This window comes from Topomyia yanbarensis, chromosome 2, assembly GCF_030247195.1.
Source record: "Topomyia yanbarensis strain Yona2022 chromosome 2, ASM3024719v1, whole genome shotgun sequence".
Taxonomy (NCBI): domain Eukaryota; kingdom Metazoa; phylum Arthropoda; class Insecta; order Diptera; family Culicidae; genus Topomyia; species Topomyia yanbarensis.
Window position 1 is genome coordinate 2,648,091 of NC_080671.1, and position 22,507 is coordinate 2,670,597.

The 22,507-nt window shown below is 36.8% G+C and overlaps 1 protein-coding gene across 1 annotated transcript in view; it reads right to left on the reverse strand.

Moving 5' to 3' along the window:
* Positions 1-2,068: 2,068 nt before the first annotated feature.
* LOC131678787 (DNA-binding protein D-ETS-6-like) overlaps positions 2,069-22,507 on the reverse strand; it is a 54,610-nt gene continuing 34,171 nt past the window's right edge. Inside the window, exon 4 of the mRNA XM_058959086.1 lies at positions 2,069-2,673. Coding sequence (XP_058815069.1) covers positions 2,211-2,673 — 463 coding nt within the window. The 3' untranslated portion in view covers positions 2,069-2,210. The remainder of the gene's footprint in view (positions 2,674-22,507) is intronic.

Here is a 22,507-nt window from a genome sequence, read left to right on the forward strand (position 1 = left end):
GCCAGATGGTGTCTTTTCCAGGTCCCCCAAAAAAAAACTACTCGAAGCAAGTCGAAGAGATTCGTGGAATCTCGAATCACATATCGCAAGTGATCCCAAGTATTTTTTATAGTAAATTTCGAGAAGTCGGCTGCAACAAGATGCTTTACACCAACGGGTCAAGACTCGGCTTCGGTATGTTCAATCAAAACCTCACCACCTCATTCAAATCCAACGATCCTGTTTCAGTTTACGTCGAAGAATTCGCTACTATTCAGTATACCCTTGGAATTACTCATACTTTGCCTACCGATCATTATTTTACAACATCGTATAGCCTTAGCTCAACAGAGGCTTTCCGTTCGGTGAAACCTAGAAAGCACATTCCGCAATTCCTGGGAAAAATCTGGGAGCGCCTGCGTGCTTTGTCTGTAAGATCGTACAAGGTTATCTTAGTTTGGGTTCCCTCACATTACTTCATTCCAGATAATGAAGAAGCGGACTCTTTAGCTAAGGCGGGCGCTTTAGAAGGTGACATATACGAAAGACCAATCTGCTTCAATGAATTTTGCAATATCTCTCGTCAGAGGACGCTAGAAAGTTGACAGACATCTTGGAGCAATGGAGAGTTAGGACGGTGGCCACATTCTATTATCCTGAAGATATCAACGAAACCTTGGTTCAGAGGAATGAATGTGGGTCGGGATTTCATTCGTGTGATGTCTCGGGTCATATCTAATCACTACACGCTAGACGCTCATTTCCGACGTATTGGGCATGCAAATAGCAGTATCTGCGATTGTGGCGATGATTATCACGATATCGAACATATTGTCCGGGCATGCGCCGAGTATTGTCCTGCCAGATCTTAACTATTGGATTCCCTTCGGGCCCGAGGGAGGTCACCCAATGGTCCAGTTCGGGTTCTACTGGCAAGCCGCGATCTTCACTGTATGTCTCATGTATACATCTTCCTAAAAACCATCCATATCAGATTTAACTGCCCCTTTTATTTTTTCTTATTTTTTTAGTGCTCTCCTACGTCTGTACTGCATACCATCGATGGACTGATGCGACACGAAACATCTATGCCGTATGTATATCTATTAACTAACATGGGACTTACAGTATGAAAATCGAACGTGCAACTCGGTGTGGTGCCGATTCACATCTGAGTCGTACTAACAACTCGTTTTGAGGAACCCCTACCAGCACTCCAGCTGATGCTTCCTAATGCAGGCCGTCCGAGTCTTTAATGGATGCCGTTGATGTCCAGTTGCCGGAAGCTGAAAGTTGATATTTGTCTCCCCCTGTCATCATCGTCTATTCTCTCTTCCTTGTCTTTGATATCCAGATGTAGGAGCTTACCCTCCCCCTGAATGTCTCAACGAAGCATATTTCCCCTCCCTGTGTTTTTCTAGCTTTAATTATTAAATTCAATAATCTCATGAAGCAATGCCCAACTGTACTATTACTCATTCTAATAGTTCTAATTGACTCCCCTATACTAATAAAATTTATTCACTCCTTCTAGTATATCTAGTATATAATGGCATTTCTGGTTTTACGATGGTTGTAAAATTGTTCTTACTAGTTTAATATAATTAATTGCTCCAATATTCTTCCATGCATAAAATTTCAAACTATATGACTACTCATTAAAACAGCTTCGATTGACCGCCCAAACATAAAAAAAATTAACCCTTAAAAATGTCAATGTGTAATCTCCTTGTTTTAAGACAATTAACGAATAATTTGGCACCGTTATGCTAAAGCAAACGTAGCTTATCCAAAAAGGAATTGAATAAAAAAAAGTCTGTCTTTACCGTGAGACATGTTGCGATTCGTGACTTGAGCGATTCGTAGTAACTCTGCCTAACCTCGACTCCTGCCAGCAGAAGACAAAAGACTCTGCCACTTCTAATTTTCCGATCTGTATCATATAAACAGCATCAAATAAACATAATGAATAAAACAAGAATTAGTATTTAAACAGAAACATTTGAATTGTCATGTTGTTGTTTACATTATTATTGTACGTCTTTATTTTCCTTACTGTCTAAGTGTCTACAATATATAAACGCTTAACCGAAACATGTACTAAGTAAGAGACCAACAAACGCCAAAGAAACATATTACACCGTTAGCATCTTCGAGGCCCGTTTTTTGTGTGTGTTTAATCTAGCTTCAAGAACCTTAATTTAATAATACCTCAAGTGCAACAACCTGTTCTACTGATCGAAGGATTTATAGGATGTCGTAACATCGTCAGGTATCGCAGCAGTCGTTGCTGATGGGGAAGTAACAGGAACAGGATTGACAGTAGTAGTTTGAGGTACCGACGGCATCGAATATGCAGCATACGGTGGCCAGTAGGGTACCATCGTTGTGTTTCCACCGCTACCAGGGGTTAGTGAGGTAGGCGACGATGATGATGCGGTGGAGATCGATTCCGGACTGGCCGCTGTTCCGAAGCTTCTTGGGCTGCTTTCAGTTGGTTTGTTGGAAAAACTTGTCCCGTATGGATCCACGTGCGATGAGTATTTAGTGTAATTCGGTGAGATCATACAACTGGAGCCCGGATCGGTGAGTTGTGTTTGGGCCTGGCATGCGGCCATCAGTCCGTGGAAGTCAAATTTGTACGCGTATCGTTTGCCGTGAACTTTGGTCATAATATTTTTGTCGTAATAGTATCTGAAACGAGAAAGGAGATGATAATTCAGATGAGCATAAAAACAAAACCGCAACAAAAATTCCCATAGCAACGTATGGTGCGGAGGCAGATCCGACCCAAGCAAAGCGAGCCTGCCACATAGCATTCAGATGATTCACCTTTCTTTCGCATTCCTCGCATTTTTACACAGCTTCCTCTTTGGCCGTGAGCGAGTTTCTCGTGGTCAGTTACTGCGAAAGCGCGTGGCTGTTGTGCACAAATGCCATAAAAGCCCTGAGGCCGACATTTCAGCAACGTACACAGAAAAAAATATTTTGTAATTTTAAATTTATTTTCATGCACATATTTGGAGCATGAAGATAAATGTAAAATTAAATTCCAGCACAAATACACACAAACTTGTCATGCTTTTTTCAGCGATATTTATCGTAATTTTACACGTTGATTGGAAATTACAGTTTCGTTAAACGGCAAACCAATGCTCTTGAATGTATTTTTAATTCCATATTGCTGTAAAATAAATAACATGTAATATTTCAGGAACAAAAGTGTAAAATCACATGCTTTCTGATGCTCTCATTGAGTGCATCGAATTCTACTTAATTTTCAATCAAATTTTTGATTAAAGCTTTGTATAGTTACATTCGTATTGATTTACATGTCGTTTAATTTTCATTATATTTTTGTGTGTACTGCCTCCCGGAAGAAGAATGCTGATCTGGTGGGAAATGTGTTATGATGAATCAATCTTAATACCGTTCGAATCCATGTTATGTGATCAACCTTTTTACCGAGAACTCACGGCTTGATCGAATTTTTAACTCGAGCATATACTTTATCTGACCAAAATAATGTAGCATGGAAAAAATTGTAAAATCAAATATAAAAAAAAAATTCAAGAAAATTCCCTGATGACTATTTTGGATAACTTTTCTTTTGTATAGCAAGAATTACTATAGAATAAAAAACTGTTTAGTGCGAAACCCTTTCTTTGGTAGAGCCTTTGTATAGCTGATTGTCCATGCATCAGATCAATCTGAAACCTTCCAGATAGAACCTTTTTCTAATCATTAACTGGAATTTTTATTGAGAGAAAAAATGTTAATTCCGCCAAATTCACCTGCATCCAGTTTCATCATATAAGGAATATGGTAGTGTTTTCATTAGGAATGTTTGAAATCTTCACCGTTTGATGTTACTTGGAACAATGCAGTAATCATAACAGCGCTCAGGTACAGAGTGGAAGACGGTGATCCCATAGTCGTTGTATGTTCGATCCCTACTTAGGAAAGATTCTTGTAGCATTAGCTTTACAATTGTACTGTATCTTGCAGTGGCGTAGCCAGGGGCGGGGTTTGGGGGTTTGGTTTTTATTGGTGATGACCATAGGCGTGCGCAGCCTTTTCCATTAGTGGGGGGGGGGTCTAACAGCTTAAAAAAATTCAGTTATGTTACGCCTTCATTCGCAATTGGATTTCTGGTAGAGATTCGATTGTAAAACAGTTATTTTATTTTGTAATTGAATTTTACGTTATTTCATTTATTTCCTAAATCTAAAAGAAATTAACATCAAACATTTTCAACTTCCTTGAAAAAAATTTCTCGTGGTCTTTAGCGTAAAATAATCGTCACGTTTTTTGCAATATGATTTTTTGAAGTTTATAAAATTGAACATTTTTTAATCGCAGATAACATGTGAACTATTGATGCAAGGAATTTTTCTACAAATAATTAAAGTTGTGTTTTGTATTGAGCAGTCTGAAATTTTTTTTAAAACATTTTTTTATCATTTGACTTATGTATCCTGCAATAAGCAAGACCAATTTAAAATCTAAAAGGGTGGCGATTTTTGGAAGTATGATTTAGCATAATACGTTATCAGAAAAAATGATGCGTATTTATTGTGGTTTAAAGACACAATGTGAGTTTTTGCGGTTTTTATTCCTCTCGAATGAAAATTTGAACTTTGGGCACGATACCTGCCTTTAATTTCTGCACAAGCTGCTGATCAACATCGCTGGCTGCTTTTTTCCAGTATCTAGTCATTGAAATAACATCCGTAGCCATGTTTCCATTGTATATATTTAGAGTACATAGACTTGGTTTGGGTGGAATTCCTATATACTTCGATTGTGTGGAATTCCGGGAGGTTAGAGGGTTCAACCCATTCTCATGTACGTTGACGTCATTATCCCGGTACAGCTATTGCACATTCTTACTGTAGTGGTTACTCGCCAAATCTGGCAAAAATTGGGGAGAGCCCCGGTGATACCTAATTAGCCGCTAGACGCTTTTCAGACCATCATTGCTGCATAACTCGTTGTTGGTTGTGACGAAAATTGGAGTCTTGTGGCTATAACTGCAAATTTACTGCCAGATGATATACTTTTTTCGGCACAACAATTTTATACTTCTTGGCAACATCTCAGTGATCTTTGGCAACATTAAACTTATGTCCCGGAAGCTGTTTAAAGTCAAATTTGACATACGTTTCATCAGGCTTTTATTGCATTTATTGAATTTGTTCAGATCATGATCATACGATATTTAGACCCGCGATTTTGGCCATAATGTTTTGCTTTACGGTCCAGTTCGATTGATTGATAGCGTTAAACTTGAAGAATACTTCCAACATCCATGCACGAAAGTCCTGGATTAGCTTTGAAAGCCTTCATGAGTCCTGACGCTGTTTCTGGTACCGCTTCGACGACACCGCTTCGACGATGGCATCTTCTGAACAGCAGACAAACATTACTTGAAATCTGTTTGTAATGAACATATAGAGGTGGGGGTGGGCGTAGCATAGTTGGTAAATCGATTGCCTTGTACGCCGTGCAACTGGGTTCGAGTCCCGACCCCGCACATAGGGTTAAAACATAGAGGTTTGGATATTGTGATCATCATACTCGGGTTTTTATTCCTTTTGTGCAAAATTAATTCTTGCTTTTTTTCCATCGCTTGACAATTTAAGAAAGCATTAAATTTTTTGCGCAAGGTTAAGGTCTCGAGAGAAAGACACTTACAGTGTTGCAGTCAAAAGCTTACGGAACAGACCACAAAGAGAACTGCACCGGATAAGAAGAAGCATTGTTATTCTACATTCGTTAGCTTCAAATGTTTTTAACTTGGACTTTTTTTTGTAAATTTTAAGAATTATGATGGGAAAATTTTGTTAAAAAATCAGAGTGATTCTCAACATACGAGCTATTTCAATTTTAATTTTTCTTGAAGATCCAAAACTCAACAATGTGAAAAGTTTTATAACTGAACAAGAAACCAAAAATAAACAAATTCAATAAAAAGTACTATTAACTAGTGGAAAAATCCATACAAAATTCCTTTTGAGATATAAAAGAACAACAAAAATTCGTATCTCGTTTGAATTTACGTAATCAGATCAAAATATTTACGAAATATAATATTTCTCTTTCTATCTCGCCAGGATTCGGTAGTGGATTATGGTTCACTGACGACGTAAATTATAGTGCATTCAAAAAAATCTGGATTACCTTTGTTAATCTATTAATTGAGCGACTGAAAATAAAAGTCGCAAAGACAGAACATGCTTCGTAAAACCCGTTTCAAATATATTACAATATACAAACCGGATATAAACTTCAAGCATAAAAATCGGACTGGGACTTTCCTTTGCAAGAGTCGGATAAAAAAACATTCAGTATAAAAACCGTAAAAAATATATGCGATTCTTACAAAGTACCTTTTTTTAGTCGACTTTTAATCTTGAACATCATAATATACGGATGCCCCTGCGAACGATTTATTTATTTCTAACCAATTTTTATACTGGAGGTTTACCCTTTCCGAGTCTTGCGGGTGAACATTTTTTAAGCGATTCTTATGTTGAAGGATTTCTGTCCGATTTTTACGCTTGAAGTTTATTTCCGATTTTTATGGAGTAGGCGAGGTCTTTTTCGAGACAGCTCTGTTTTTTTCCGTCGGTTTTTTTTCTCAGCACTTTTTTGCTGCAGTTTATTTATTTATTTATTTATTTATTTATCGCTGCTGGCTGTGTTCAGAAGTGACCTCAGCGGTCTTCGTACAGGAGACTAGAAAGGCATTTGAGCAGATTGGCGTGCTGGTGCGTGGTAAGGAAGGAGACCCCAGCTGTGGCTGCAATATACTTTGTGACTAGCAAGTTCCAGCAGCCAAACTGACACTGCCGACGTCCGAATATATTACGACAGGGCCACAACGCAGTGTGATGTATCCGCAATTACCGGTGAGATCCTTCTGATTATATTATTTCTACTTTCAAATTGTTGTCATTCTTTCTATACTGCATAGTTGTTCAGTTTTCTATGAGATTTGCTATCTTTATGGGACTGATTTGCGATCATGGGCAGTATAGTGACTGGTGATTTATTCCTTCTAAGTATTTCATTGCTTTTTATTTTCATTATCTGAAGTATATCCATAAGGTTTGTGGATCGCCTATTTCTAGTCAAAAGATAATAATATCTGCACTTGCTTCCTAATTCTTCGGAATTATGAAGTAATTGTTAATATTATTATCGGACACGGTACGATAAGTTTGAGAGCGAGTAAAGGCGCTTTAACCTAGGCTTATTAGCCAGGGCAAGGTGGAAATACTTCTGTCCCATCCCAAAGGACCAACGGAGTGCCATTAACCTTCTTAGCCAAGTCACTCCCAACGATTCATTATATTCCCTTTAAACTGAAACGGTCGGTACGGTTGTCCTCGTTCCTTCCTCCTTTAAGATTCAAAACAATTCGTCAATTAAATTGTTCATTAAATGAATAATTTAATTGCCGCCTAATTTTGAAACAACTTCAAAACCCAACTCTGCACAGTAGACCTGGCCGTTTTAATATTTGCGATATATGAAAATATGTTTCAAATATTAATATTGACAAGAAAAACACTATAGACTAACTAGTGTTTTCCAGGATGCTTTTCAATACTGGCTGTGTAAGGGTTAGAATAGAATAGAATAGAATTGAAGTTTATTTCCGATTTTTATATTCTAATACACTCAAGTTTTTTTTGCGCGGTATTTTTTCACGCGGTTTTTTTTACGCGGATTTTGAAATTTACGCGGTTTTTTACGCGGATTTTGAAATTTACGCGGTTTTCATTTACGTGGATTTTGAAATTTACGCGGTTTTCATATACGCGGATTTTGAAATTTACGCGGTATCCATCAACGAGGTTCCCTTTAACGCGGATTCTTAAATTTAAGTGGTCTTCATTTACGCGGATTTTGAAATTTACGCGGTTTTCATTTACGCGGTTTTCATTTACGCGGCCTGTATCCCTCGCGTAAAAAAAACCTGAGTGTATATTTGAAACGGGATATACGAAGCATTTTCTGTCCTTGCGACTTTTATTCTCGGTCGCTCAATTGTGACATATTATCTCCACTGTAGGATTTATGCTTGAAAATAATTTTTATCTCGCTTTTAAATTATTTTCATTTTGTTTTATGATGGGCCCTATTCTCATAGTCACGTCACTCAGTGACTAGAAGGAAATTTTCTTCAATTCACTAGGTGACGTGATTGTGAGAATAGGGCCCGATATCTATTTTTTCACGACAATATATTGAATGAATTCTGACCTCACCTCGATTCTCACCAAAAATTACTTTTTCAATTAATAAAAAAAATATCTATCTGTAGTATTGGGTGAATCTCTAATGGGTTTATAAGAAAAATGAAGACAAACAATAACTTCTGAGCAACTCCAAGAATCAAGAAAAAATAGAAAAGGGGCCGTACACAAATGACGTAGCTTTTTTTCGGCGTTTTTCGACCCCTCCCTCCCCCCTCGTAGCATTTTGTCACAAAACTCTAACCTCCCCCTTGTAAATAACGTAGCATTTCTGACAACCCCCCCCCCCCTTTCCAACGCGACCGGGGAATGAAGAAAAAATATGTTTTACAATTTTTTTAAATACGTGTGTTTACAAAATTTTTGACGGATTTTATCAACATTTTGATTATAACAGCAAATTGCGAACAAAATAAACCCATTTCATGACAAATATCGCGTTAATAATTTTGTTTTGAGTTTTATATGTCATGGAACATGAACAAAAGATCTCTCAGTTCACGATGCTGCAGCTGCCCATGATTCTAAGAAGCATACATTCGATAAAATTACTAAATTTTGTTTGGTTGAATCCGAAGAGAAAACTTAATTCAGCTAACAAACTAAGTCTACTAGTTAGCAAGATTAGCTAACTAATGTAGCAGGTTAAATCCGTATACACGTAAACTTACCACATTAAAAATTTCATGAAAAGTAACTTGTGTGAATTTAAATTTATTTCTCTTGGGTCCTCCATTCCCATCATCCATCAAATTGTTTTTTTTCTAATCAATGGGTTTTAATTCTCGTAAAAAAAAATCTTAATGCTACGTCGCGCAACTTCTGACCCTACCCTCCCCCTCGTCACACTTCGTCACAAATTTAGTATACCACCCCTACCCCCCAAAATGCTACGTCATTTATGCATGGCCCCAAATCGTCTTTCTGTAGGAAAAAAAAAATTATTATCACTTTTCGGCTATATGAGTGGTTCAAAATAAATTTAGAAAAAAATAGTTAGGAAAGCAATCAATTTTTTTCGAAAACATTGCTATTTGTAGCGACCGAACAAGCCAGATATTGGATGCAAAGCATGGTCGAATGCATTAGAGATTTTCTGGAAGCCACTTTCCAATCACGCTCCACACACATATATTCTTCGATTGCATACCTCCAGCGAGAGCAACGTTTTCCCCAAAAGTCGACGACGCCTTGCAGATTGTCTACCTACGCGTTACATGCCCAAAATCCTCCCGACGTAAGCCTGCGTGTATAATCCGTACAGCTCGTTGCTCATGCTACAGGGTCATTTTTCATTTTCTTTTCTTCATCATAGTATTTAGTAGTAAAGTAGTAGGTTGGTAGAACTTACGTTTAGTCATTTAGTCTCTGATCGACGCCAATTCCGAAGTCTTTCATGAAACCAAGAAGCATGTGATTATGGTTTCGTTTCTTCGTACACTGTATCGTATCGTATTTTCGAGTGCATCTCCTTCAATTTATCTTTTAATCTGATCAGCAGCCCGCAAGTAGTATTGTCACAAGGCAATGGTCCGTAGTTTGTCTTCTGGTAACCCGCTGTGGTAATGACTGATAAAATATTATTATTATTACATCTTCGATATATATCGTACAGATTACACTTAATGCTATTGCTAGTGTCAATGTTAAAAATTTCTAATTGCTAACTTATAATTAGATTTAGTGGTATGGAAGTCATAAGCTAAAACAGTTTCGTTGAATCTGCTACAACATCTGTCTAGTGGATTGTTCTGGCCATATACTGTGCGGTGCCTGGGAAACCACAGAAGCGGACGATTCCTTATATCACGAGGGGGTACAAATAAATGAATCCTTGAGAGAATGTCGGGACAGTCAATATTGTTCGACAACATATCGAAAATGAACATTCTTTGCAAGAACGTGCGGCGAGACTCCAGCGTTGGCAAATCTAGCAACCTGCATCTATTATTATACGGCGGAAGACGGATAGGGTCGTTCCAAGGCAATTTTCTGAGAGCAAATCGTACAAAACTTCTCTGAACGCGCTCCAGTCGGCTGCTTTGAACGGCGTTGTATGGCGCCCATACTTGTACAGCATACTCCAAAGTGCTCCGGACCAGTGCGCAGTATAAAGATTTAAGTGCGTAGAAATCCACAAAATCGACAGCGTTCCGTTTTAGAAAACCCAATGTTGCAAAAGCCTTCGCCGTTGTTGCAGTGATGTGGTCGGCGAAACGAAGTTTTCTGTCGAATAACACTCCCAGGTCACGGATAGAATCCACCCGCTCGATGACACAGGCTTGAAGAGTATATTCGCAACGCCTTATATTTGCCGAACGTCCGAAACTTATCATCTTAAATTTATCAATGTTGATCTGCATACCGTTCAGCAAACACCATTCCTCTATATTGGCTATATCGTCTTGGAGCACAGCAGAGTCCAGTGCTGAAGCAATTGAACGAAAGATTTTCAGATCATCAGCATAGAGCAGTTTTTCAGAGTTGATGCGGGTGCAGAGGTCGTTGATGAATAAGAGAATGATCAGTGGGCCTAGGTGACTTCCTTGAGGCCAGTGATGTCCCTATCCTCTGTGCAGTAAAGAGAAATTGAAATTACTCCCCACACTCTGGCAAGCAAAACGAGAGCGCTTCTCTTTCGCTTATATACACCACCGTATTTGATATGTGTAAGCGCACGTTGATGGCAGAGGTAAATTTTCATACACCCAACACTGCAACGATCTAGAGTGTGGAGAAGAGCTCTTGAAATTCTCTGTGGCGCGCTCAGATAAATTCGCCACCGCGCGCGCCCCAGAGTCGCTGTGGTGTATTCACTGGCGTGGTTTCACTGGCGTGTAATCACTGGCGTGTGATCTTTGGTTTGTTTTCGTCTTACAAGCGGCATTGCGAGTGAGATTGATTTAATTTGCACAGGTTGTTGCGTTGTGTTGTGTGGATGGCGGTGGCTTATTTCAAGCTTATATGATTTTCTACTGAAGATTTCATAGTTGCTTGGTAAAGCTTGCGAGTTTATAGAGTACACTACCGTGGGAAACCTGAAGTATTCGAGCCTAGGGGCAAACAAGGAAAACGTTTTACGTATCAATGTATCGGCTGGTATAAACAAAGTTTTATAATGATCTGTAGTATCAGATTAATCGTATAACAGACGTAAGACTGGATTTGTACATCCACATTAGGAACGGCCTATTTTTTGTTCGACTGAATAACTCAATGGGTAAGTTAACTTATTTTGATTGCGAAATTGGCGACGCCAAAAAGTAAAGTGATCCATTACAAGTAATGTCCTGGTATTACACACGTTTTCGATTATTATCATACGCAGGCATTGCAATTCTCTCTCACTCACGCGAGAAGAGGCTTATCCGATGTCCAACTTTTCCGAGATAAAGTCCACATAAAACAAGATAACGTTCACGAGAATTCACATTGTTACTTGTTTTTTTTTTCTGTAGCGCGTTATTAAAAATAATGACCTGCCAATTTAGAAGCGCTTCTATTTGACCGGTACAGTGCTTTCAAGGGGTTACAGCACTGTAGATTTTTTAAAACATTTAATTTTTATTTATTGGTTGAATTTTGTTTACTGGTGCTTTAGGATGCTGAAAATGATATTCCAAAAAAATGAATCGCGAAAACAATAAATAAATATTCAATTTTTTTCGCAACGCCTCTTATGTATACCTCGAGTATACTGAAAACGTTAACCGTGTTTTTCTCGAAATAATTTTTTTTTGATCTGGCCGGAAAAGTAACTCGAACAAATGATTTTTGATCAGCTTAAAATTTTTACAGCATGTTCAAGATTACTTTCTCCAGCGATGTACGTGGGATTTAATTTTTTCATTGCATAATTTTTTAATAAGCAAATTTTGTGTCGATTTTTAACACATTTTCAGCGTTTTTCGACTAAAAAACGTGCCATTTCGCGAAAAATCAAGACATAGAAAAAATCTTACGTATGCTGCTTGCTGTCGTTCTAAGAAGTTTAAAAAGCTTTAGTTTTTGGCTCTGGATCAAAAATTACGGGACATAGAGTTCCGGCCGTGGACCCCTTCCAAAAAAAACTCCCCGACGGGAATATGCTGCATAGCCGCCATCTTGTGACGAAATTACTCGAATAAATCATTTTTTTTTTTGCAATAAAGTAATGTTATATATCTCATTAGCCCTCTGGAAGTCGCGCTTAGGGGCCGTACACAAATGACGTAGCTTTTTTTCGGCGTTTTTCGACCCCTCCCTCCCCCCTCGTAGCATTTTGTCACAAAACTCTAACCTCCCCCTTGTAAATAACGTAGCATTTCTGACAACCCCCCCCCCCCTTTCCAACGCGACCGGGGAATGAAGAAAAAATATGTTTTACAATTTTTTTAAATACGTGTGTTTACAAAATTTTTGACGGATTTTATCAACATTTTGATTATAACAGCAAATTGCGAACAAAATAAACCCATTTCATGACAAATATCGCGTTAATAATTTTGTTTTGAGTTTTATATGTCATGGAACATGAACAAAAGATCTCTCAGTTCACGATGCTGCAGCTGCCCATGATTCTAAGAAGCATACATTCGATAAAATTACTAAATTTTGTTTGGTTGAATCCGAAGAGAAAACTTAATTCAGCTAACAAACTAAGTCTACTAGTTAGCAAGATTAGCTAACTAATGTAGCAGGTTAAATCCGTATACACGTAAACTTACCACATTAAAAATTTCATGAAAAGTAACTTGTGTGAATTTAAATTTATTTCTCTTGGGTCCTCCATTCCCATCATCCATCAAATTGTTTTTTTTCTAATCAATGGGTTTTAATTCTCGTAAAAAAAAATCTTAATGCTACGTCGCGCAACTTCTGACCCTACCCTCCCCCTCGTCACACTTCGTCACAAATTTAGTATACCACCCCTACCCCCCAAAATGCTACGTCATTTATGCATGGCCCCTTATGGCCCACTGAACGAGCAGCCGCTGATGCTTTAAGACGGGTTCGCTAGATTTTCAGAGCAGCGTGCACTGCCGGAAAGTTAAACAAGATCTCGATTCATCTCATTATTGCGTCAAGATAAATTCCCGAAATATGCCTATTTTTCGTGCTCTATAGTGGTGTAACCTCTCAATAATTAGTTTTGGAATCTTTTGACGGCATTTTTCTTCTGTGCCATCATTTAAATAAATTAGATGTTTTTTTCTCGAATTTCCATGCGATGGAATAATAAGAGAGAGAATTAAAATTAAAACCTAACATGTTAGGGTACGAGTATAGCAAAGAAGTTCAAACTGGCAAATCCACCGTCTTTGCAGTACATACTAAATTGTTCCAAAGAACGTTTATCTGTTTACCGTAATTTTAAAATTTGTAAAGCTTATAATATTAAGTTTATGTATCAGAGGATGTTTATGACCTCACCGAATAAAAATCTTCTTGTGTAAACCTTGAACCTATAGTTGATTTCGTGACGTGAGGATGTGCTTTTGTTTTCATTTTGATCCGAAAAAGGAATACGATCTACGTTTATCCCAAAATTTAACGTAAACTTCGTATTCTATACATATATTAATCAATTCACCTGTAAGTATTCATGCATACACTTCGAATCGAGTACACTTCCGTAATTTTTATTCTTAGTTCAATTAGGTGATTCAAATTTTCTGATAAACAGAAATATAGGATTTGATTCCTGATGAAATAAGTTTTTATGGATATTTAGTAATATTATATCAGACAATACTAATTATCCTCAACATATTCCATTTTCTTCTCAAAATTTATCAATTTCGAATGCTCTAGTAATGCTAACAAAGTAAATACATAATAGTTTAATAGTTCCGCACTTAAGGTGTGAGTCGCATTTTAGTCATGCTTGGGTCAGTAAAAGCCAAATATTTTACGCTTTTTTGGCTATTCTCGAGCGACGTAGCGATACAAAAAAATATTTCGTTCTAATTCTAATACAATTTTTTTTGAAAATCTACACTTGTACTGCATTACAACGATAGCATTAGTTAGACTAATAATATAGTGCAATAAAAGCAGAATGTTGAAAGTTGTTCTACGTGTCTTATGAACTGCCCTAGAATTTTAATTGCAAATATGGGAAATCGTTCAACGTATCTTTGGTATGTGTGCAAAGAACTAGAATATTTGAGTGAAAATTCTGCTAAAAAATCGATGAAAAGTTCTATGGGCGGTGTCAATATATTAAACGAAAGCATTTAATCCCAAAAATGATAAAAAAATGTTAAGATTGTTTATTAACCAATTTATGTATGTGAAACTTCTTGTACCATTACCACTACCATGTATCATTAATATAGCCATTGCTAATTACGGCTCCTATGGGACATGCAACTATAGATACATTAGCTCAACTATATATAACTTTCATACTCGGTCATACAACCAACGGGTTGTTAAGAACCGGCCACCATACCAGAATTTGCTTTTTTCCATATATATATATATATATATATATATATATATATATATATATATATATATATATATATATATATATATATATATATATATATATATATATATATATATATATATATATATATATATATATATATATATTTTTTTTTTTTTTTTTTTTTTGACAACATACCATTCAAGCACCATTTTAATTCTGTCGATTGATGATTTTTTTTTTTACACGATGGCTTCTGAAGAAAGCTTCGTTGACACTAAAGTAGCCTGACGCTTTATCCTATTGAGCTATCACCATTGGCGTGCACAAGGGAGGGCTAGGGGGGGCTATAGCCCCCCCCCCTAATGTTCTGGAAATTTTTAAAACTTTTATAAGTATGATTATATTGTTGAATACATACGAGAAACACGTGAATCTTACTACATAACTCATTTTGTTTAAGCAAGCCTTGTAATCTTAGAACGCCTCGTTAAAATCAACAGTTGGCGCAAGCTCGTTGAAATCAGGAATCTCTATCGATAACAATATAAGTTTGCTGAGAAGAAGCGTTAACTGCAGCAAAAATTCGGTCACCGACTTAAAAATATAAGAGTGCTCGTGATCAATTTCATTTTTTGCATTAACTAAAAATTTAAACTTTTTATTGTAAAGGCATATATGGCGATTCCAGGAGGCAGTGTTGTCATAAACATAATCAAAAAATTAAAAATCAATGATCACCGTCGAAAAAATCATCGATGATAATCGTTTTCATTATTACCACCTGACATCACAAACCTTATAACTTGATATACAGAGATACATGTTGATCTAGTATTCTCGTTTTCAATTTTATATGCCCGTTGTCACCCATTACTGTTCACACAACGGTAACCAAAATAAAATCATCACGTGATTGCTACACATTTGAGTAGAAGAAATTTTATTAAAAAATCGTGAATAATTTTTCTTAGCGTTGGATGATGTCTCTGGCTAAACGCTCTCATCATATTTTGTAGGCTCTATTAGTAGAACACACACCTAATGGCATTTTCGTTTTTGACAATACACTACACTGGTGTAGTCGGTGTTACACTCACTCAAACTCTCTAACAGCAGAGAAACCGCGCGAAGTTTCCGGGTTTCTAGTGTTTTGGCGGCTTCGATGATCACGATGTAAGCTCTGTTGGGCTGTTGGTCAACTAAAATCCTAACACTCAAACATGTTTAATAGTATAGGGACATGTATAATTTGTACTATAACGTTAAATTAATTTTTGGTTCGCTGCATACGAGAACATTTTCCACCTAAACAAATGTGTTGGGCCCTAATTAACTTCCCGCATCTCCCGTTATATTTAGCTCTAGTTGTTCAATCGCAGCTACTGCAAAATGGCAGACGAAACTGATATAGCAGTTTATGCGCATAATAAAATAATCAAAATCACACATCATTGATAATTGGTGAGATTGATTTTCTCTTTAGATGATTTTATGAGTACGTGTGAAAGAAAAACTTATCATGATGATGAGATCGAAGAAGGCGTAAGGATTTCACATTTTCATTGTATTGCTAAACTCATCCGTGTTTTGCTGATAATAAATATCGAGTAAGAGATTCAGTAGTAATTTTATGCGTTACCGATTTTTGATTTTCTAATAATTTCCCAACACTGGCAGGAGGTATTAGATGGAAAGCGATAACAAGAGAAACATTCAACTTTCTTCTAAAACTTAACAGCAATATAATAATAGATGAACTTTTGGAATTATATAGATGTTATTTGTTTGGATAACAACGTATTCTACTTCTATTTTTTCCTTTAAACGACATTAAATTAGCTAGAGATTACTATGTAGCAAAAGTTATAAAAATTCTAGTTATGAAAGGATTTGGAATATATAGATAGCAAATCTGTCGGTTCTCATGGTAAAGAGGGACAACTCTGCTGTTGCCGTGAGACATGTTGGTAGATTTGACCAATTCGTAGTAACTCTGCCTAAGCTCAATTCCTACCAACAGAAGATAAAAGTTTTGTCCAAAAGATTTTAAGCCTGTTCCTAATGACCCTATCTTTTCTAGTTTTCCGATCTTTATATTTTAAATCCTTGCTCTCACTTGAGTACTATGGCTCTAAATTTTCATAACTTGCCCTTCTAAGTAATGTTCAGCTAATTTAATGTCGTTAAAACGGAATAAATAAACTGTGCAAGAACTCTTCATTACACGAATGAGAAATATGAAAATAGGTTTTTGGGATGCACGTTCCAAAACTGTTTTAATGATTTTATAGTTTTTATGTTAATTTGTTATATTTTTTTGAGTGTGACCTACTGAAAAAAACAATACATCATGATGGTATCTGCTACCATAATTAATGGGTTATTTGCCCTAGAATGAAACCCTTATATTGAAGTTGGAAGTTTCATTTATAGAAAAAAATGCTTATGAAACATATGAAAAGATCCCTTGGCAAACTGAAAAAAATATATTAATAAACATAGTTTAATACTGAATACCAAAAAATACACGTTTAAATTTCTTATTTCATGGAAAGCCTGAGATATAACTCCGGCTTTAGGATAAAAAGTTTTGAGGAATGACCAATAAGAGATCACCTGATCGCAACGTAGCGGCACGTTCGTAGGGCGACCAGTTCAGCAGTCACATAACTATCGGATGACACACGAGGAAACTGGTTCGATGTGGAGTGCCAACGAGCAACAGATAAAAAAAATCAGACTAGGAGCTTATTGCTCAAACTGGTTTTATGTTAGAACAGTGTAGTGAACTGAACGCCGCTGAAAAAGACAATCATGACAGGGATGCATAAGGCTTTAGAATTATGGACTAGTATGCTAGAGGCAGTCTAAAAAATATTCAGGAGTTTTAAAACGGCACGAAGTGATCATCCATGCAATCGTGATGATGGATGGAAAAAAACTGCATTCGGAATGGTTTGGAGTCTACCGACTCGGCTGTGATAATTATCGAGATATAAAGTGCCTCAATACCGCTTATAAGCTACTCTCCCGTGTCCTGTTTAGCAAACAGCGCCCATTGACAGAATATTTTATCAGTGATTACCACAGCGGGTTACCAGAAGACAAACTACGGACCATTGCCTTATAACAATACTACTGATCAGATTAAAAGAAAAATTGAAGGAGATGCACTCGAAAATACGATACGATACAGTGTACGAAGAAACGAAACCATAATCACATGCTTCTTGGTTTCATGAAAGACTTCGGAATTGGCGTCGATCAGAGACTAAATGACTAAACGTAAGTTCTACCAACCTACTACTTTACTACTAAATACTATGATGAAGAAAAGAAAATGAAAAATGACCCTGTAGCATGAGCAACGAGCTGTACGGATTATACACGCAGGCTTACGTCGGAAGGATTTTGGGCATGTAACGCGTAGGTAGACAATCTGCAAGGCGTCGTCGACTTTTGGGGAAAACGTTGCTCTCGCTGGAGGTATGCAATCGAAGAATATATGTGTGTGGAGCGTGATTGGAAAGTGGTTTCCAGAAAAACTCTAATGCATTCGACCATGCTTTGCATCAAATATCCGGATTGTTCGGTCGCCACAAATAGCAATGTTTTCGAAAGAAATTGATTCCTTTCCTAACTATTTTTTCTAAATCTATTTTGGACCACTCATATAGCCCGATAAGTGATAGTTAATTTTTTCCTACAGAAAGAGGATTTTCTATTTTTTTCTTGATTCTTGGAATTGCTCAGAAGTTATTGTTTGTCTTCATTTTTCTTATAAACCCATTAGAGATTCACCCAATACTACAGATAGAGTTTTTTTATAAATTGAAAAAGTAATTTTTGGTGAAAATCTAGGTGAGAATTGAGGTGATGTCAGAATTCATTCAATATATTGTCCTGAAAAAATAGATATCAGGCCCTATTCTCACAATCACGTCACCTAGTGAATTGAAGAAAATTTCCTTCTAGTCACTGAGTGACGTGACTATGAGATAAGGGCCCATCACAAAACAAAACTAAAAAATTTAAAAGCGAGATAAAAATTATTTTTAAGCATAAATCATACAGTGGAGATAATATATCACAATTAATAGATTAACAAAGGTCATTCGGTTTTTTTAAATGCACTATAATTTACGTCGTCAGTGAACCATAATCCACTACCGAATCCTGGCGAGATAGAAAGAGAAATATTATATTTCGTAAATATTTTGATCTGATTACGTAAATTCAAAAGATATACGAATTTTTGTTGTTTTTTATATCTCAAAATGAATTTTTTAGGGATTTTCCACTAGTTGAAAATTACTTTTTATTGATTTTGTTTATTTTTGGTTTTTTGTTCAGTTACTTTTCACATTGTTGAGTTTCAAATCTTCAAGAAAAATTAAAATTGAAATAGCTCGTATGTTGAGAATCACTCTGATTTTCTAACAAAATTTTCCCAAAATAATTCTTAAAATTTACAAAAAAAAGTTCAATTTGGAAACATTTGAGGCTAACGAATGTAGAATAACGATCCTTCTTCTTATCCGGTGCAGTGCTCTTTGTGGTCTGTTCCGGAAGCTTTTGACTGCAACACTGTAAGTGTCTTTCTCTTGAGACCTTAACCTTGCGCAAAAAAATTAATGTTTTCTTAAATTGTCAAGCGATGGAAAAGAAGCAAGAATTAATTTTGCACAAAAGAAATAAAAACCCAAATATGATGATCACAATATCCAAACATCTATGTTTTTTTTATTTCGATTATAGAAGTTTTAACTCTATGTGCGGGGTCGGGACTCGAACCCAGGTGCACTGCGTACAAGGCAATCGATTTACCAACTACGCTACGCCCACTCCCACCTCTATATGTTCATTACAAACAGATTTCAAGTAATGTTTGTCTGCTGTTCAGAAGATGCCATCGTCGAAGCGGTACCAGAAACTGCGTCAGGCTTTCAAAGCTAATCCAGGAATTTCGGGCAGGGATGTGGGAAGTATTCTTCAAGTTTAGCGCTATCAAGTAATCAAACTGGACCGTAAAGCAAAACTTTATGGCCAAAATCGCGGATCTGAATGATGTATGATCATGATCTGAACAAATTCAATAAATGCAACAAAAGGCTGATGAAACGTATGTCAAATTTGACTTTAAACAGCTTCCGGGACATAAGTTTAATGTTGCCAAAGATCACTGAGATGTTCCCAAGAAGTATAAAATTGTTGTTACGGACAAGTTTGCCGGAAAAAGTATATCATCTGGCAGTAAATTTGCAGTTATAGCCACAAGACTCCAATTTTCATCACAACCTACAACGAGTTATACATCAATGATGGTCTGAAAAGCGTCTAGCGGCTAATTAGGTATCACCGGGGCTCTCCCCAGTTTTTGCCAGATTTGGCGAGTAACCACTACAGTAAGAATGTGCAGTAGATGTACCGGGATAATGACGTCAACGTACATGAGAATGGGTTGAAACCCCTAACCTCCCGGAATTCCACACAATCGAAGTATATAGGAATTACACCCAAACCAAGTCTATGTACTCTAAATATATAGAATGGAAACATGGCTAAGGATGTTATTTCAATGACTAGATACTGGAAAAAAGCAGCCGGCGATAATGATCAGCAGCTTGTGCAGAAACTAAAGGCAGGTATCGTGCCCAAAGTTCAAATTTTCATTCGAGAGGAATAAAAACCGCAAAAACTCACATTGTGTCTTCAAACCACAATAAATACGCATCATTTTTTTCTGATAACGTATTATGCTAAATCATACTTCCAAAAATCGCTACCCTTTTAGATTTTAAATTGGCCTTGCTTATTGCAGGATACATAAGTCAAATGATAAAAAAATGCTTTAAATTTTTTTTTTTTCATACTGCTCATACCAAAACACAACTTTAATTATTTGTAGAAAAACTTCTTGCATCAATAGTTCACGATTGATGCAAGAAATTTGGTGACGATTATTTTACGCTAAAGATCACGAGAATTTTTTCAAGGAAGTTGAAAATGTTTGATGTTAATTTCTTCTCGATTTAGGAAATAAATGAAACAACGTGAAGTTCAATTACAAAATAAAAGAACTGTTTTACAATCGAATCTCTACCAGAGATCCAACTGAAACATAACTGAAATTTTTTAAGCTGTTAGCCCCCCCCCCCCCTAATGGAAAAGGCTGCGCACGCCTATGGCTATCACCGTAATATTATAGAACGTAGTTTTTTATATCATGTTAATCTACAGGTTTTTGGAATCTTTGAAAATCCCTCGGAAATCCCCTGTTCGAAGATCGTGCAAGATGTTTTCATAAGGCGAACTTTTTTCTATATTTTCGTTGATATAAAAGTTCGCAAGCGATCTTTTCTTCTTCCAATATTTGCTTGAACGGAATAATGTTCCCAAACATCGGCACTCTTGAAGTTCACTGACGATTTTTTCCGTAGCGATATTTTATATCATTGAACTTTTTATTAGAAAATCGGCGATGAAAAGATTCTGTTGTGAACATTGATATTTTGATATTTTCCCAACACTACCTTTTTGATAAAACACCTCATTCAAGAAAGTTATAATGAGGAATAATTTATCACACAAAAATCGCTTGTTTAAACTTGAGGAAACACCTTACTTATTACTTGAAAATACGAAAATTTCATAGAGATTCCGACAGATACTACCAGATACCTAATACTTTGTTTTGCTGCTGATATTACGTGCAATGAATCCGTGCATTATAATTACGGTCTAAAATACTAACTGACGCAAAAATCTAGAATACGTATAATAAACATTGTTGCTGCTGACCCATTTATAACATCCTTTTATGGAACACAAGATTCATTGTTCATTTAAAATAAGCGTGAACACTAGTGGCCTTTTTTCTTGACCCCGAAACTGAGCCAATTTATTTCGCTCATTGACGCGCAGAATCCCGGTCCTAGCTCCCATGCTCTTGAAACATTCGCTTTCGCCTGCTGTTTAAACGATTTCCACGCAAAATAATAGACAAATAAACAAATGAATAACGGGTGTACGCTCAATTGTGATGTTCTATGTAAATTAATTATCGTCACAAGCGTATACCGTTTAAAACTTGTAGGATTAAGTTATAATAAAACTATTAATACTTATAACACGAGTTTGCATATCAGGTACTTCTGGTCATTATAAAACTCTCTATACGATGATACGTAAAAAGTTTTCCCAATTTGCTCCGAGGACCGAGTACTTTTAGTTTTGCAGGTAGTGTAACAATACTTTATAAACTCGTTCGCTTTACCAAGCAACTTGTATGAAATCTTCAGTAGAAAATAATATAAGCTTGAAATAAGCCACCGCCATCCACACAACACAACGCAATAACCTGTGCAAATCAAATCAATCTCACTCGCAATGCCGCTTGTAAGACGAAAACAAACCAAAGATCACACGCCAGTGAATACACGCCAGTGAAACCACGCCAGTGAATACACCACAGCGACACTGGGGCGCGCGCGGTGGTGACTTTATCTGAGCGCGCCACAGAGAATTTAAATAGCAAGAGAGCACGGCTATCTCGCACCCAACTACCTCAACACCAGCGCACACTTGAAATCGGTCTATACAGCTCCGAAAGAAAGAGCGTTCTGCTTTTTTCTGTGGTGTGTGATCATTGTATCCTCTGTGAAGGCATCACACTTGCGCGCCAGTGCATCACTAGGGTGAAATGCCATCACTGCTTGAGGCACACCGGTTGGCGTTTCGAATGCGTTTGAGCATGTAGTGCCAATTCTAACGAAGGCAGATCGTTGTGAGAGGTAAGAATGCAGCCATCTGGTAACCCACTCAGGAAAGCCTAGTCGCTCCA